Source organism: Mercenaria mercenaria, chromosome 6, assembly GCF_021730395.1.
Source record: "Mercenaria mercenaria strain notata chromosome 6, MADL_Memer_1, whole genome shotgun sequence".
Classification (NCBI taxonomy): Eukaryota; Metazoa; Mollusca; class Bivalvia; order Venerida; family Veneridae; genus Mercenaria; species Mercenaria mercenaria.
Genome location: NC_069366.1, coordinates 39,487,124 through 39,506,072, shown reverse-complemented (window position 1 = coordinate 39,506,072; position 18,949 = coordinate 39,487,124). Strand labels below are relative to the sequence as shown.

The following is an 18,949-nucleotide window of genomic DNA, read 5'->3' as shown; positions in this document are numbered from 1 at the left end:
TTCATGGGATCTGCATGAAAGTTGGCCAGAATGTTCATCTTGATGATATCTAGGTCAAGTTTGAAACTGGGTCAACTGCGGTTAAAAACTAGGTCACTAGGTCTAAACATAGAAAAACCTTTTGACCTTGATGATATCTAGGTCAAGTTCGAAACTAGGTCAAGTGCGGTCAAAAACTAGGTCAGTAGGTGTAAAAATAGAAAAACATTGTGACCTCTCTGGAGGCCATATTTTTCATGAGATCTTCATGAAAATTGGTGAGAATGTTCACCTTGATGATATCTTGGTCAAGTACAAAACTGGGTCACATGCCTTCAAAAACTAGGTCATTATGTCAAATAATAGAAAAACCTTGTGACCTCTCTAGAGGCCATATTTTTCAATGGATCTTCATGAAAATTGGTCAGAATTTTTATCTTTATGATATCTAGGTCAGGTTCAGAACTAGGTCACATGAGCTCAAAAACTAGGTCACTATGTCAAATAATAGAAAAAACGAAGTCATACTCAGTTCATGTGGGGACAGGTGAGCGATTCAGGACCATCATGGTCCTCTTGTTTAAAGGATTAACTTCCCTGGGCCCTTTGTTGTTACTGTTAATAACTTTTTTATAATTGGCCAAAAAAATTACATATGAAAATGCATGTGCTAGTGTACAGAAATTTGCTCTGACGGGCATATATTGTGACATTCTGGCACTCTTGTTTATTACCTGTCACAAAGTGACAAGGTGAGCTTTTGTGATCGCGCAGCGTCCGTCTTCCATCCGTGCATGAACTTTTGCTTGTGACCACTCTAGAGGTCACATTTTTCATGGGGTCTTTATGAAAATTGATCAGAATGTTCACCTTGATGATATCTATGTCAAGATCGAAACTGGGTCACGTGCCTCAAAAACTAGGTCAGTAGGTCTAAAAATAAAAAATTTGTGGCCTCTCTAGAGGCCATATTTTTCATAAGATCTTCATGAAAATTGGTCAGAATGTTCACCTTGATGATATCTAGATCAAGTTTGAAACTGGGTCACGTGTCGTCAATAACAAGGTCAGTAGGTCAAATAATAGAAAAACCTTGTGACCTCTCTAGAGGCTATATTTTTCATGGGATCTGTATGAAAGTTGGTGTGAATGTTCATCTTGATAATATCTAGGTCAAGTTCGAAACTGGGTCACGTGCGGTTAAAAACTAGGTCAGTAGGTCTAAAAATAGAAAAACCTTGTGACCTGTCTAGAGGCCATACTTTTGAATGGATCTTCATGAAAATTGGTCTGAATGTTCACCTTGATGATATCTAAGTCAAGTTCAAAAGTGGGTCAAGTGCCGTCAAAAACTAGGTCAGTAGGTCAAATAATAAAAAACCTTGTGACCTCTCTAGAGGCCATATTTTTCATGGGATCTGTATGAAAGTTGGTCTGACTGTTCATCTTGATGATATCTAGGTCAAGTTTGAAACTGGGTTAACTGTGATCAAAAACTAGGTCAGTAGGTTCAAAAATAGAAAAACCTTGTGACCTGTTTAGAGGCCATACTTTTGAATGGATCTTCATGAAAATTGGTGGGAATGTTCACTTTGATGATATCTAGGTCAGGTTCGAAACTGGGTCACATGCCTTCAATAACTAGGTTTGTAGCTGAAATAATAAAAAAACCTTGTGACCTCTCTAGAGGCCATATTTTTCATGGGATCTGTATGAAAGTTGGTCTGAATGTTCATCTTGATGATATCTAGGTCAGATTCAAAATTGGGTCACATGAGCTCAAAAACCTGGTGACTATGTCAAATAATAGAAAAAACGACGTCATACTCAGTTCAAAACTGGGTCATGTGGGGACAGGTGAGCGATTCAGGACCATCATGGTCCTCTTGTATTTATAGATGTTATGAAATAATCAACAACTGTAGGTTTATGTATATGCAAATTTTAATCCAAGTGTTTTGTTATAACATATTGTATATATAGTACAGTATTGTTTTTACATCATTGACAGATATCAGTTCATTATGTTATACTGCAGTAGAGAAAATTAGGTGCCTTCCAGTAGGGGACTTTGTATTGCATGGCAATACTTCATTCACTTGTTCATATCGTTTTTATGCCACAAGTGTTAAAGACTGGGAAGGCATATAGAGTTTGAACTATCTGGCCATTTGAATTTGTGTCTTGTATATCTCAAAAAGTATTTGAACTACGTAAAGTCATCCAGTATCATAGCATTGTTATTCAGCATGTGAAGTTAGAAACAGTATAAGGTCCTCCCAAAAATTTGTTACAGGAGGGTACTGTTGCTAGAGTTTAAAATAGAAATATTATCATTAGTATCATGAAGTAGAATGTGCATTACTCAGGCAGAAATATTTAGGAATTATGCCCCCTTTATACTTATGTTTTGATACATTTTTTATGCCCCCATTTTTTAGCTCACCTGAGCAATGCTCAGGTGAGTTATTGTGATCGCTTGATGTCCGTCTGTCTGTCTGTCATCTGTCTACATTTAGCTTGTGTATGCGATAGAGGCTGTATTTTTCAACTGAACTTCATGAACTTTTGTCAGAATGATAACCTTGATGAAATCTAGGCCAGGTTTGAAAATGGGTCATCTGGGTTAAAAAACTAGGTCACTAGGTCAAATCAAAGAAAAATCTTGTGTATGCAGTAAAGGCTGTATTTTTCAATTGATCTTCATGAAATTTGATCAGAATGATTACCTTGATAAAATCTAGGCTAAGTTTGAATATAGGTCATCTGGGGTTAAAAACTAGGTCACTAGGTCAAATCAAAGAAAAACCTTGTGTATGTGATAGAAGCTGTATTTTTCAATTGATCTTCATGAAATTTGATCAGAATGATTACCTTGATAAAATCTAGGCTAAGTTTGAATATAGGTCATCTGGGGTTAAAAACTAGGTCACTAGGTCAAATCAAAGAAAAACCTTGTGTATGCAATGTATTTTTCAATTAATCTTCATGAATTTTGGTTAGAATGATTGCCTAGATTTAAATCTAGGTCAAGTTCGAAATGGGTCATCTGGGGTCAAAAATTAGGTCACTAGGTCAAATCAAAGAAAAACCTTGTGTATGTGATAGAGGCTGTATTTTTTAATTGATCTTCATGAAATTTAGTCAGAATGATTGTATTGATGAAATCTAGGTCAGATTTGAATATGGGTCATCTGGGGTCAAAAAGTAGGTCATTAGGTCAAATCAAATAAAAACTTTGTGTATGCGAAAGAGGCTATATTTTTCAATTGATCTTAATGAAATTATGTCAGAATAATTGTCTTGATGGAATCTAGGCCAAGATTGAATATGGGCCATCTAGGATTAAAAACTAGGTCACTAGGTCAAATCTAAGAAAAACCTTGTGTATGCAATATAGGCTGTATTTTTCAATTGATCTTCATGAAATTTGGTCAGAATGATTGCCTTGAAGAAATCTAGGTCAGTTTTAAATATGGGTCATTTGGGGTTAAAAACTAGGTCACTAGGTCAAATCAAAGAAAAACCTTGTGTATGTGATAGAAGCTGTATTTTTCAATTGATCTTCATAAAATTTGATCAGAATGATTGTTTTGAAGAAATCTAGGTTGAGTTCAGATATGGATCATCTGGGTTTAAAAAGGTCACTAGGTCGAATCAAAGAAAAACCTTGGGTATTAGATAGAGGCTGTATTTTTCAATTGATCTTCATGAAATTTGGTCAAAATGATTACCTTGATGAAATCTAGGTCAAGTTTGATAATGGGACGTCTGGGGTCAAAAACTAGATCACTATGTCATATCAAAGAAAATACATGTTTAAACTCAAGAGACCACATTTTTGGTCCAATGCTAATGAAAATTGGCCAGAATATTACTTTACATGAAATCACTATGTCAAACATGTTTACATTGTTATAGTGTTTCTCAGGTGAGCGACCTAGGGCCAACTTGGCCCTCTTGTTTTTTAGAAGCACTAAGAGTTGGCATTTTCTGACTGTCAAGCATTTTAGTCATGCATATCTTGAAAAGTATTTGACCCAGAGTTACCAAACCTCACAGAATTGTCACTCAGCATTGGAATTTGTGCACCTGGTTTTTAATTGGGATTTCACATAGACTTAGAGTCATAAAACTGTTATATGTCATCTTGTGTCCTGTTTACAATTTTATTACAGCTAGGCTAGAGTCATGGTCCTTGACTTAGTGAAAAGTACACATGAAGTGCTTGAACGTTTGTGTTGCACATAGTTTAAAAATATTTCATCTAGAGTCATGAAACCATGTACAGTGACAGGAAGTGGGTGCACCATTGTCCTATTTGTTATCATACCGCCACCAAACATGTTGGGGGGTGCTACATAGGAGGCAGTTTTTTCGTTTTATCCCGTCCCATCGCGAAATCTATTATCTCAGTTATTACTGAATGGATTTGATTCGAACATAAAATAGATGTTCCACCTTATCACCCACACCTGTGACACAAGGTGCATAACTCTGACACCATTTTTAGCTCACCTGAGCACAAAGTGCTCAAAGGTGAGCTTTTGTGATCACCCTGTGTCTGTCGTCCGTCGTCGTCGTCAACAATTTGACTTTTAACACTCTAGAGGTCACAAATTTGAGCCAATCTTAATGAAACTTGGTCAGAATGTTACCCTCAATAAAATCTTGGAGGAGTTTGATATTGGGTCATCTGGGGTCAAAAACTAGGTCACCAGGTCAAATCAAAGGAAAAGCTTGTTAACACTCTAGAGGTCACAATTTTGGCCCAATCTTACTGAAACTTGGTCAGAATGTTACCCTCAATAAAATCTTGGACGAGTTTAATATTGGGTCATCTGGGGTCAAAAACTAGGTCACCAGGTCAAATCAAAGGAAAAGCTTGTTAACACTCTAGAGGTCGCATTTTTGGCCCGATCTTAATGAAACTTGGTCAAAATGTAACCCTCAATAAAATCTTGGACGAGTTTGATACTGGGTTATCTGGGGTCAAAAACTAGGTCACCAGGTCAAATGAAAAGCTTGTAAACACTGTAGAGGCCATATTTAAGACTGTATCTTCATGAAACTTGGTCAGAATGTTCACCTTGATGATATCTAGCTCAAGTTTTAAACTGGGTCATATAGGATCAAAAACTAGGTCACCAGGTAAAATCATAGGAAAAGCTAGTTTACACTGTAGAGATCACATTTATGATCCTATCTTAATGAAACTTGGTCAGAATGTTAATCTTGAGGCTCTATAGGTTCAGTTCGAATCTGGGTTAGGTGGGGTCAAAAACTAGGTCACTTGGTCAAATTAAAGGAAAAGCTTGTTAACACTGTAGAGGCCACATTTATGACTGTATCTTCATGAAACTTGGTCAGAATGTTAATCTTGATGATCTTTAAGTTTGAACCTGGGTTATGTCAGGTCAAAAAACTAGGTCACCAGGTCAAATCAAAGGAAAAGCTAGTTTACACTGTAGAGACCACATTTATGACCATATCTTAATGAAACTTGGTCAGAACGTTAATCTTGATGATCTTTAGGCAAATTTAAATCTGGGTCAGGTGGGATCAAAAACTAGGTCACTAGGTCAAATCAAAGGAAAAGCTTGTTTACACTGTAGAGGCCACATTTATGACTGTATCTTCATGAAACTTGGTCAGAATGGTAATCTTGATGATCTCAAGGTCAAGTTTGAATCTGGGTCATGTCGGGTCAAAAACTAGGTCAGATTTAAAGAGAAGCTAGTTTACACTGTAGAGGCCACATGTATGACCATATCTTCATGAAACTTGGTCAGAATGTTAATCTTGATGATCTTTAGTTCAATAGGTCAGGTGAGCAATACAGGGCCTGCATGGCCCTCTTGTTTCATGAATTATGCCCACTTTTACTTAGAATCTAAGGTTAATTTTGATGCATTTTCTCATTTTATTATCTCAGTAATTACTAAATGGATTTGATTCAAACTTAAAATAAATTTTCCACCTTATCACACATACATCATGTAACACAAGGTGCATAACTCAGATACCAATTTTTCATTAATTATGCCCCCTTTTCTTAGAATTTAAGGTTATTTTTGAAGCATTTTCACTATATCTCAGTTTTTACTAAATGGATTTGATTCAGACTTGAAATAGATGTTCCACCTTATCACCCACATCATTTGACACAAGATGCGTAACTCTGACACCAATTTTTCATTAATTATGCCCCCTTTTACTTAGAATTTAAGGTTAATTTTGTTGCATTTTCACTCTATCTCAGTTATTACTAAATGGAATTGATTCAGACTTAAAATAGATGTTCCACCTGACATCACCCACATCATGTGACACAAGGTGCATTACTCTTACACCAATTTTTCATGAAGTATGCCCCCTTTTACTTAGAATTTAAGGTTAATTTTGATGCATTTTCACTATATATCATTCTGATTAGCTTAGAGCCAAAGTTAAGTAACCTTTTTAGCTCACTTGAGCACAAAGTGCTCAAAGGTGAGCTTTTGTGATCGCCCTATGTCCGTCGTTCGTCCATCTGTCGTCAACAATTTGACTGTTAACACTCTAGAGGCCACAATTTTGGCCCAATCTTAAAGAAACTTGGTCAGAATGTTACCCTTAATAAAATCTTGGATGAATTTGATATTGGGTCATCTGGGTTCAAAAACTAGGTCACCAGGTTAAATCAAAGGAAAAGCTTGTTAACACTCTAGAGGTCACATTTTTGGCCCAATCTTAATGAAACTTGGTCAGAATGTTACCCTTAATAAAATCTTGGACGAGTTTGATATTGGGTCATCTGGGGTCAAAAACTAGGTCACCAGGTCAAATCAAAGGAAAAGCTTGTTAACACTCTTTAGGTCACATTTTTGGCCCAATCTTAATGAAACTTGGTCAGAATGTTACCCTTAATAAAATCTTGGACGAGTTTGATATTGGGTCATCTGGGGTCAAAAACTAGGTCACCAGTTCAAATCAAATGAAAAGCTTGTTACAACTGTAGAGGCCACATTTATGACTCTATCTTCATGAAACTTTGTCAGAATGTTAATCTTGATTATCTCAAGGTCCAGTTTGAATCTGGGTCATGTAAGATCAAAAACTAGGTCACCCGGTCAAATCAAAGGAAAAGCTAGTTTACACTATCTTAATGAAACTTGGTCAAAATGTTAATCTTGATGAAATATAGGTCAAGTTCAAATCTGGGTCAGATGGAGTTAAAAACTAGGTCACTAGGTCAGATCAAAGGAAAAGCTTGTTAACACTCTAGAGGCCACATTTATGACTATATCTTCATGAAACTAAGTCAAAATGTTTAACTTGATGATCTTTAGGTCAAGTTTGAATCTGGATCTTGTCGGGTCAAAAACTAGGTCACGGGGTCAAATCCAAGGAAAAGCTAGTTGACACTTTAGAGGCAACATTTATGACCATATCTTAATGAAACTTGGTCAGAATGTTTATCTTGATGATTTGTAGGTCGTTTTCAAATCTGGGTCAAGTGGGGTCAAAAACTAGGTCACTAGGTCAAATCAAAGGAAAAGCTCGTTAACACTAGGGGCCATATTTATGGCTGTATCTTCATGAAACTTAGTCAGAATGTTAAACTTTATGATCTTTAGGTCAAGTTCGAATCTGGATAATGTCAGGTCAAAAATTAGGTCACAAAGTCAAATCAAAGGAAAAGCTTGTTAACACTAGAGGCCACATTTATGACCATATCTTAATGAAACATGGTCAGAATGTTAATCTTGATGATCTTTAGGAAACTTTTGTACTGAGTTACTTCCCCTTAAATTCCAAGAATTAGTCTGTTTTTAGAAATTCTATTTTTAGATTTTCAATATTTTAGGTATTTTCCTAACTTTTTTATTAGTAGTCCTTTGTAAAAAGTAAAGACATTTTTCTGCGTTAACAGGTGTCAGTAAGACACTTTTTTATGCCCCCAAAGGGAGGTATATTATTTTTGAACTGTCCATCCATTAGTTTGTTCGTTCGTTCATAACAAGGTTAACTTTTTGCATGAAGGCACTTTACTCACGAACTACTGCACCTAGGACCTTCAAACATCACTGATGATAGTTCTTATTGAGTACACAACCCCTACTGACTTTGGGGTCTTTAGGTCAAAGGTAAAGGTCACCAGGTTTGAAGGTCAAGGCGCTGCGGTGGCATTTGTCACCATTAGGGACAGCTCTTGTTGAAATCATTTTTAGTGTATCTCTAATATTAGAGATTTTTATATTTACCACATCCCTCATCCTGGGCACATATACTAATATGACTTATATGTGCCACGGAAGCCCAAGATGAAATACTCGAAAGACAAGTAAATTTTTTTTTAAAATAAGTTTTTATACTATTCTAAGTATTTTTAAAATTTCTTATGGTTGCCATTCTGTGACAAGACTGTATGGTGGGGGTATAAGTCATTCCTGTGACGGGTCAAGTTACTTAATGGACTTGCCAACATTAATCACTCCAGCAATAGCTCAAGTTTCCTTAGATGTGCACTATTTCAGTATCTAGCAATGAAATAGTCTGACATGCTGTTTCCTGAAAACTCTTGTTGACTGTCCTAGTTATGCTCACCTAATGCTCAATGTCGGCAGCAATGTTTGTCTAAAACTATGAAAATGTATCTGATGCATTGTTAGTTAAGCAGATAAGTGACATAAATGTTTTTTGTACATTTTAGGTGACAGTTCAGAGTGCTGAAATTTACAAGACACGTTTTTCAAAAGGAATACAAGTGAAATATCGTGTATATAAGGATGAGAAATTAACGGAGACAACACTAATAAAAAATACACTCAAACCAAATATAAAGCATACAAAAGTATTTACATTCAGTAAAGTAACAAAGGAACATTTGGAGTTTTTTGAATCTGGATGTATAACATTCCTAGTGTATGGTACTCAAGAAGATGCAACACCAGATCCCAAACTGCTGAAATATTCAACACGAGTAAGTACTGAATTTACCATATTTTTTTCTATATTGAAAACCTGCTTATTGTACCCCCAAACAACAAAGTTATAAGAGGTGTATACTGGTTTGTCTGTAGACACAATCTTGTGCGCACCAACTCTTCTCATTCCCTTGACACAATTTTATGAAACTTCACACAAATGATCAGTAACAACAGTACATAGTTGTGCATGGTGCGTGTTAGGTTCATTCAGAAAAAAAATTGCAGAGTTACGGGACTTTGATTTTGTCACTATACTATATACATAGAATCTGCATATGCAATCTTGTATGTGCCTAAATCTCCTGATTACCCGGCTGTACATATTCCAAAGTGACTGTGGAAAAACTGCAGACAAATGCAAAACTTACCTACATGTACTTTCCATGGAATAGTATGGAAAAGTCACCTGTTACATAACATGTCCAGAGTGATTGCAAATATTTTTCACAGACATCTCTGGAAATTACTCTGGACATCTTTAAAAATGTTCATGGAATGTTCACGGACACTGCGGAAATGTAGCACTTAGAAAGAATTCTGCCATGGTCATTAAACTCTGGAAAATAACTCTGTCATTTTCTAAGGGATTTTAAACACATCAGAAATATAATAAGCATCAGACTGGGAATACCATGTGATCAAGTTAAGCCAATTAGATCAATTGATCTTACAGAGGAATTTTCAAAATGTGTAACTGGAAGTCTGATGTTAACAAGTTGTGTAGAAATTAGTGAAACTTTATTATGTGGGGTAATTCAGTTCAATGCTAATATTGAGGATTCTATAAATTGTTCAAGTAAGTTTGTTTACATAATTGACCAATGAAACAATACATACATTGGTAATTATGCTAATTAACACATGCATGTATCTTGTTTTATCAGTCATTATATAGCATAAAACAATGAATGCTAAAGTAACCAAAGGTTTCACAAAGATTTTATAAATAACATGCATATTGAAAACAGATGACTAAATTAGGTACTTTCTTTGAATGATTTCATCATTATTTAAGTGTAACTAATCTTTGTTCACATGTATGCTTAAAAAATATTCTAATTGGTCACTTTCATTTTCCATGTTCATATATATCATATAGTGTTTGAAATTGCAAAAGTGATCACATGCAATATAATCATATTGCTTGTACTGAAGTGTTATTGCTCACTATATAGGTACTGCAAAAATGTCTAATAAATAACGTTTATTGCTATTGAATAATACTGTCAGCAGAACTTCTTGGACGACTGTGGAATAACTCTGGAAAATTGTTCACGGACATCCGTGGAATCACTCCGGAAAATTGTTCGTGGAAAGTACTCTGGAAATCCCTTGACATTTTTCCACAGTTTTCAGCAGTATTCCATATCCAGCTCTGGAAAGTTTGTCCGAATACTCTTGAGTCCGGACTTCCATGGAAAATCACAGACATTCCATGGAAACCTTTGGAATTTTCACAGCCCGATAGACTCCTACTTAAAATACTCGCACAAGTAATCAGTACCAACCCTACTTGTGCATGGTGCATGTTATGTTCTTTTAGATGAATATTCTGCAGAGTTATTGGACTTCGTTTTTGTCCTACTCGATCAGGTTAGCGTCCTTCCGCGTCCACACTTTGGTTAAAGTTTTGATGCACTTTCTCTTTATCTTTGTTATTACTAGATGGATTTGCTTCAAACTTTAAATAGTTGTTCCTCATCATCACCCACATCATATGGCACAGGGGTCATAACTCAGGCACCAATATTTCATGAATTATCCCCCCTTTTTACTTAGAATTTCAGGTTAAAGTTTAAGTGCACTTTCACTGTATCTCAGTTATTACTAAATTGATTTGATTCAAACTTAAAATATTGTTTCACATCATCACCCACATCATATGACACAAGGTCCATAACTCTGGCACCAATTTTTCATGAATTATGCCTCCTTTTTTACTTAGAATTTTGTGTTAATTTTGATGTATTTTCACTATATCTCTGTTATTTCACAAGGGATTTGATTCAAACTTAAAATAATTGTTCATCATCACCACCTTCATCATTTGACACAAGGGTCGTAACTGTGACACCTGTATTTTATGAGTTATCCCCTTTTGTACTTAAAATTTCAGGTTAAAATTTTGATGCACTTTCACTTTATCGCTGTGGATTTGATTCAAACTTAGATTAGTTGTACTACATCATCATCCACATCATATGATACAAGGGCCATAACTCTTCCAAAAATATTTCATGAATTATGCCCCCTTTTTACTTAGAATTTCAGGTTAATTGTGCCCCATGTAGTTCTTGGACGATCTGTGTATGAAAAGAATTGGAACCACTGCCTTACCGTTGCATGATCGTAAGAGGCGACTAATAGGGTCTTAACACTTGGTTTTGCAGTAACTCTGTGATTCCAGCAGGTATGCAAATTTTGATTCCATACCTCATGTTTTTATTTCGATGTAAATGAGATGTGGAACCAAAATTTGCAGTCCTGTTTGGCGCCATATAACCTATACTGTGTTGGTGCGCCATAAAACCCAAATAAATAAATAAATCAGGTTAATTGTGGTGCACTTCCACTATATCTTTGTCATTACTTAATGAATTTGATTAAAACTTAAATTAGTTTTTCCAGATCATCATCCTCATCATATGGCACAAGGTCAGGCACAAATGTTTTATGAGTTACATCCCCTTTTTACTTAGAATTAGTTTAATTTTGATGCTTTTTATATCTCTGCTGTTACTAAATGGATTTATTCAAACTTAAAGTGGTTGTACCACTTCATCACTCACATCATACAACACAAGTTCGATAATGCTGGCACCAGTACGTTCTGAGTTATGCCCTCTTTTTACTAATAGAATTTCCAGTTCAAGTTGCGATGCACTTTTGCTTTATCTCCAGTATTACTAAATAGATTTGATTAAAACTTAAAATACTTATTCTGAATCATTAGCCACCTAATATGACACATGGTGCATTACTTTTGCAGAAGTTTTCCATGAATTATGTTCCTGTTATAATGATCTTATTTCTCCAGCGACAGCTTCAGCTTTCTCAGATGTACCCAATTTCACTATCCAGCATCGAAATAGTCGAGCGCGCTGTCTCTTGTGACCTCTCTTGTTTGTTAATATGCTAAATACATAGAGTCTGCATATGCAATCTTGTGCTCACCTAATCTCCAGAAGCATTGCACACAATTTAATGCAACTTCACACAAGTGATCAGTACCAACTTTACTTGTGCGTGTTAGGTTTTTTTAGAAAAATATTCTGCAAAGTTATGGGACTTTGTTTTTTTGTTACTATACTATATACATAGAGTCCACATAATTATGCAATCATGTGTGTGTCAAATTGCAATATACTGTGTCAGTGCGTGCAGGGGGTATTCATCACCATCAGTGATTGCTCTAGTTAGATTTGCTATGTCATTGAGCAGGTTTTTGGGTGGGTGGACAGACAGATGGCATCTAATAACCATTTGTCTTCACAGTTACTTAAGTTTGTGATATTGAAATGAAAGTTGGTTTTGCTTGTATTATATTAAGTACAAACTCAGAGGGTGACCATCACATGCAGTTTTGAAAACTTCGACCGAACATTTACCCAAATATTACATATTAGTTAACACTTCCATTCAAATGAAGCTGTATGAGGGGCATGCACTTTTTTTCAAAAATAGTTTCTTGTTTGTTATAAGAAAAGAACCAGTGGATCTAGTCATATAGTCATAAGACAGATTGTCATATCACATCATTCCCTCGATGTCTTATCCCACATCTACCCCCCTCCTCCCCAACACCCACCACCTGCCTGTATATATTCAGTAGAAACTTTTAACTGTTTAAGCAAGCAACTAGACTCAGGTGAGTGATATAGGGCCATCATGGCCCTCTTGTTATTTTGATGTTAAAGATTTGAATTAATCTTCAGGAACTAAGACAAATGGATCTTGGAGAAGCACCATCAAGTGTTGGCATGGCACGACGTAACACACATTTTGCCTTAGATCATGCCTCAGATCAGTCACACCTGAAGACAGAAGTTTTGTTACTACAAAGGAAATATGAAAGACTGGCAGCTAAAGAAAGAAGGATGCAGGTATCATGAAATGTTATTTTTGTGTTTTGTTAGGTTGAAGTACTAAAATTATTTTCAAATGTAGTAGATATTGTATTAAACAACCACCCAAAGGCTACAAAAAATGTGGTCGCTAAAAAGGATGGTCTCTTAATTCAGTTCGGTAAAATACCAGATTAAGAATATCCCTTTGTGCGTAGTTGCAAAAATAATTATTTTAAACATATTCATTTCATTGAAATCTATCAAATGTCTCTAAAATTAATGCAAACGTGATTATTAAGACCAGGTACTGTGTCGCTTTTGATGTCCATTCAGTTAACTGAATTACATAAAGACATCTGTGATAAATGACTTTAAGATCTCTGATTTTCTCCTACTTCTACTAAAGACAAACATTTATCATCGCAGAACAAGCAATTACACTCTCATAATGATCAGTTCTACAATGGAAATATATCAGTATCTATAAAAGATTAGCCTAGGAATTCAGTCTGACAATTTCTAACTTTTTTTTCTACCTGCAAACTGACAGCCTGGGAAACCTGTTTTCCGACTACAGCACCACCTATGTTACACCCGAAATATGCGGGTGTATGGTAAAGAATGATAACTTCTGAAAGCAATAATCCATGACTAAAAATAGAAACGGAATTCTCACGGAAAGGACAAATTGGAATCGTGTACTTATGAAGGTTTCCAAACATTTCCGGGCCACAGACAAATAGCAGTTTGAACCTCCCATAGCTTTTCCAGCAAGTTGTAACAACTTTTGAATATGTCAGAATAAACTTAAATGTGTGTCACAGCTATCCAGTTGTAAGATGTGATATTAATGCAGACCTGCAGCAGCTGTTCTACAAAAATTTCCGAATTTTCAGCAGTATTGCCTCGTTTTCGTTTCAAACAAACGCAAATATGATCACATGTTAATTAGGCTATTTATAGAAAATCGATAATCAGTAGTGACATGGAAACTCCTTCAGATTTCCCAAGGCGTTGATAATATCAGAAACTCGATGAATGCCAATTAACACTAATTAGCACAAATTAAGTGGGATTTCTTCTGACAAAGCATGAAGCTAATAAAGCTCCAGGCTAATAAAAGATAAGAAAAATGGACATTTGACAACCATTTTCATAGCTGTGCAGCAAGTAATATGTCCAGTTCCAAATGGTTTTCCCAGTTCTCCCTTTTGTGGCATTTAAAAACAATCAGATCATTCTATATACATGTACAAACATATTCGCGAACTAAACCAGTGTGAAAATGATAAAATTAAAGTTTCGCACACGATCAGGGGTATGTGTATTTTGCAGACAATTGTACCAGATTTTGCTTGTTTTATGTGCTGGTCACTGGTCGCATATTAGAAAATTAGTGTTATTTCTAGAGCGACACAGCGGGGCGCCCCGCCCTGCCCTTTTTTACTGCCGCCACGCTGCCCTTAAAATGTGCCCTCTTGCCTTTGATCTTCTGCTAAATCCCGCCAATTTCCCTGTTGACATGCCTCGACGATTTTTTGATCAGCAAATTACGTCACGGCGAGTGCACACGGGTAATGAGAATCAATGAAGTATTAAAACTAATTGATAAAGAGTATGGATCCTGTGAAATGTCAAAAAGGCGTGCGTAAGCGGCCAGCTGATTACCGAGCACGTGAAAAGTGCCCTAGATTTCTTTGTGCAAAATTTAAATTAGACCGTTGTTTAGTATAATAACAAGTATAATATCAATGCAGTTTGATTCTACTGTAATTTAAACTGGAAAATGCACAAATTTAAATGAATATAGAAAGTAAAAGTAAGTTAAGAATGTCCGTTCACGAGTCTTATTACTCCCGATGTCGTATGCAATTTTTCCATATTTCCTTCAAAAAAGCTGACAGTCGGGGTATTTTTTATGATGAGAAACATCAAAATTTGAGGAACTATCTCTGGTTTATTCTGGTGGGTCATGTAAAGTGAGTAAAAACTACTTTCAGACAACATTCCGAAAGTGTACCAGTATCCGGATAGTATATTTTGGATATGCGTTTTAGTAAACTTTAACCTGACTGTGATAGCACTTTTCTGTTAATGAAATATTGATGAAAGACCTGATCAATACAACATGACTTAATTTTGATAATTATTAGTTTACAATGTGACATGAAACAGGCCTTTAACTATGTTGTTTACAACATGATCTTGGTCAAGATTAAGCTTATATTAAGGCCCTTCACTATTTCATATTCATATGAATAAGTTGACATTCTTGGTGACATTTTTTAAGAGAAAGGCTTGAATGGTTTAACCTAAACTATAAAGTAAGTAAAAAGCCTTTGTAAACTTTGTTACTGGTTTTGGGAAGATTTACCACTTTATTCTGTGACATTCTTTTAAGTGTGCAATAAACTTATAAAGATAAATGGAATACATATTAACTATAGACATCTAGAAATGCAACTACTGCTATATATATATGATAACTTTCACGTCTAAAAGAGCACCCTGCCCCTTTCAGACAGCACCCTGCCCCTTTTTGGCAGCACCCTGCCCTTTTTGAGCTCTAGAATTAACACTAGAAAATTTAAGTTGTTTAATAGAATGCATTATGTAGTAAAATTGTTTGAGCAGGATTTAAAGCAGTTGTTTTATAAAAGCGTCATCTAATAAAGGTCAGAGCTCCAGATAAGATGCGTATTTGCGTAAATACGTTTTGAAATTTACAAAAAACGCATTTAAAATCAAACCTACGCGTACTGATACGCATTGAAAAAACGGGATACGTATTTTACTCGATTTAAGTGCGTAATCCAATTTTATCATAAATCAAGCACATCCTTTTTGTAATCGAGTACAACAAACAAAATGGTGTCTCATAAAAAAGCAAACGCAAACGATATCGTAAAATAATGCCATTTTCTTCTTCAAGTATATTAGTGTGTGACAGGAGATGACTCGGACAATGCCTATCGCTAAGCATGTGATCTATGATATATAATGGGTAACTGTTGAAAAAGCCGAAGCACATACATGCTGGTGTTTCTGAAAAAAACATTGACAGTCAAAGTATCACTGGCTGTTGATATATCGCAGTGGTCAGTAACTGAAATTAAGATGTAATGTATGCAGTAAACTAAATCTTAAAACTATTTGAATGAAGGCTCAAAAATATTCAGGAAAACAGCATTGGTCAACAAAGGCACTTCAGCGGAGCACATGAATATCAGAAAATTATAAATACAAACAGTTATTATTATTACCCTTTTAAATGATTTCGAATTCTGAAAAACCATTTAGAATTCTGAAATACCCTTTTGAAAAAACATCTAGGAGTAAAATACCATTTGAAAAAAAAACTAGGGGGTAAAATACCCTTTAACCTAAAATCTTATCTGGAGCTCTGAAAGGTGGTCCCTTATATAATGTTGATTCATAATGACTAAAACAGATACTGTAGGCCTCACTCTGCCACACTGTCAGTTTGTCCATGAGTGTGTCACAACATTGCATAGCCACGTGATTGTCAGTTACAGCACTGAATGCATAGCTACTCCATTAACTGTCACAACATTGAATACATAACTATTCCAGTGCCTGTTACAGTGTTGAATGTATAGCTACTCCACTGTCTGTCATTATATTGAATGCATAACTATTCCAGTGTCTGTCACAGTGTTGAATGCATAGCTACTCCACTGACATAACATTTAATACATAACTATTCCAGTGTCTGTCACAGTGTTGAATGCATAGCTACTCCACTGTCATAACATTGAATACATAACTATTCCAGTGTCTGTCACAGTGTGGAATGCATAGCTACTCCACTGTCATAACATTGAATACATAACTATTCCAGTGTCTGTCACAGTGTGGAATGCATAGCTACTCCACTGTCATAACATTGAATACATAACTATTCCAGTGCCTGTCACAGTGTGGAATGCATAGCTACTCCACTGTCATAACATTGAATACATAACTATTCCAGTGCCTGTCACAGTGTTGAATGCATAGCTACTCCACTGTCATAACATTGAATACATAACTATTCCAGTGCCTGTCACAGTGTTGAATGCATAGCTACTCCACTGTCATAACATTGAATACATAACTATTCCAGTGTCTGTCACAGTGTTGAATGCATAGCTACTCCACTGTCATAACATTGAATACATAACTATTCCAGTGCCTGTCACAGTGTTGAATGCATAGCTACTCCACTGTCATAACATTGAATACATAACTATTCCAGTGTCTGTCACAGTGTTGAATGCATAGCTACTCCACTGCAGGGTTGTAGTAATGCTAATGCTAATGCTAATGCATTAATAATGCATTATATTTTTCAAATAATGCCAAGTAATGATTAATGCCACAATTGTAGCATTAGAAATAATGCTAATTTAATGCCAAAGTTAGTAATGCTAATGCTAATGCTTAGCATTACTTAGGCATTATTTTCTGTATCACTGGAAATCCCAGGTTCAAGTTAACTTTGAACCAGATCAGATCCAGAGATATACCACAAACCTCAATCTGAAGGACATAAAACACAATCCAAATGTTCAGGTATGCACAATATTCTGCCTAAATACTGATAAAATTTAAATCATATATGGGCTATCTAGTTATGAAACATTTTTGAACATACAATTTTACTTAAAACACTAGCACTATTAGTTTGTAACCAATTAAATTTTCAATAACATTCACAGTGTTTCTAATGCAAATTAATGCATTGAACTATACATTTAAAATCTGGGACAGCTCCAAAGCGCAAATTCATAATAACAATTAAAGTGTGACATAATTAGTTTTGTCAACCAAAATATCAAACAGAATCTATTGTTATCTTTTGACACCTTTTTATCAATTAACAGTATGCCACTGATAGTGATGTTACAGGGGATCCGGACATTTGCCCCCCAGGACATTTGCCCCCCAATGAAAAAGTGGACTGCTGGACATTTGCCCCCCAGTTGAAATGATAGGACATTTACCCCCCAGTGCTTATTTTTGAAACGGACATTTGCCCCCAATAGTTTTGTCCCCCAGTGATTTTTTGGGAACTTGATACAAGACATTCGTCATATTTTAGGGAACAATGGCTTTGTTTTATACAATTTTGTAGTAGATAATTGCCAAATTAACAAGTTTGAGTGTTAAAAACATTGCATTAATTAAGAAATTATAACACTGTTATGAGCACTTTTATTACTCAATAATAGGCTATTATTTACCTTAACACCTGAAAGTAATTAACATATTTATCAAATTATTTTTAATAAAACACTTTTTTGTTACTGAAAATTGCCTTTTAGAGTAATTTTGATAATAAAACAACCAAAAATACAGTTATATATACTGGCCTATATGACAAAAATATTGGGGGGCAAATGTCCATTCCAAAAATAAGCAATGGGGGGCAAATGTCCTATCTGCCATTTCAACTGGGGGGCAAATGTCCAGCAGTTCATTTTTTCATTGGGGGCATATGTCCTGGGGGGCAAATGTCCTACAATCATGTTAAAGACCTTAAGGCAGCTAGCTTTTACTTGTCAAATAGGCTGTTAGGAAGTCATTAAACAGGTACTTGATTTTCAACATAAGCGTTTTTTATAAAGTAATGGTAATGGTAAAAGAAAAATTCAGATATAATATAAGAAAGTCATGCATGTATTTAACTATAGATTACCTAGGTAAATACTGTAAAGCAGACTAAACGCTCAAATCTTTGAGCAGCTCATGTTCATAAAATGCAACAGTGATAAACTATAATACATTAACAATATCAAGCACTGGAGACATAGACAGATACAAATATACTGAAGAATTTAAATGCTGTGTTTCTTATGGTGCTGTTGGATCATTTCAAGTATTTCATACAAATTATATATAATCCCTAGTTGGTAGATTTGATTCATT

At 35.4% G+C, this 18,949-nt stretch overlaps 1 protein-coding gene across 1 annotated transcript in view; it reads left to right on the top strand.

Annotated features, from left to right (window-relative positions):
- LOC123549116 (kinesin-like protein KIF28) overlaps positions 1-18,949 on the top strand; it is a 463,589-nt gene that overhangs the window by 297,738 nt on the left and 146,902 nt on the right. The window contains 2 exon segments of the mRNA XM_053545663.1: positions 8,675-8,944; positions 12,887-13,054. Coding sequence (XP_053401638.1) covers positions 8,675-8,944; positions 12,887-13,054 — 438 coding nt within the window.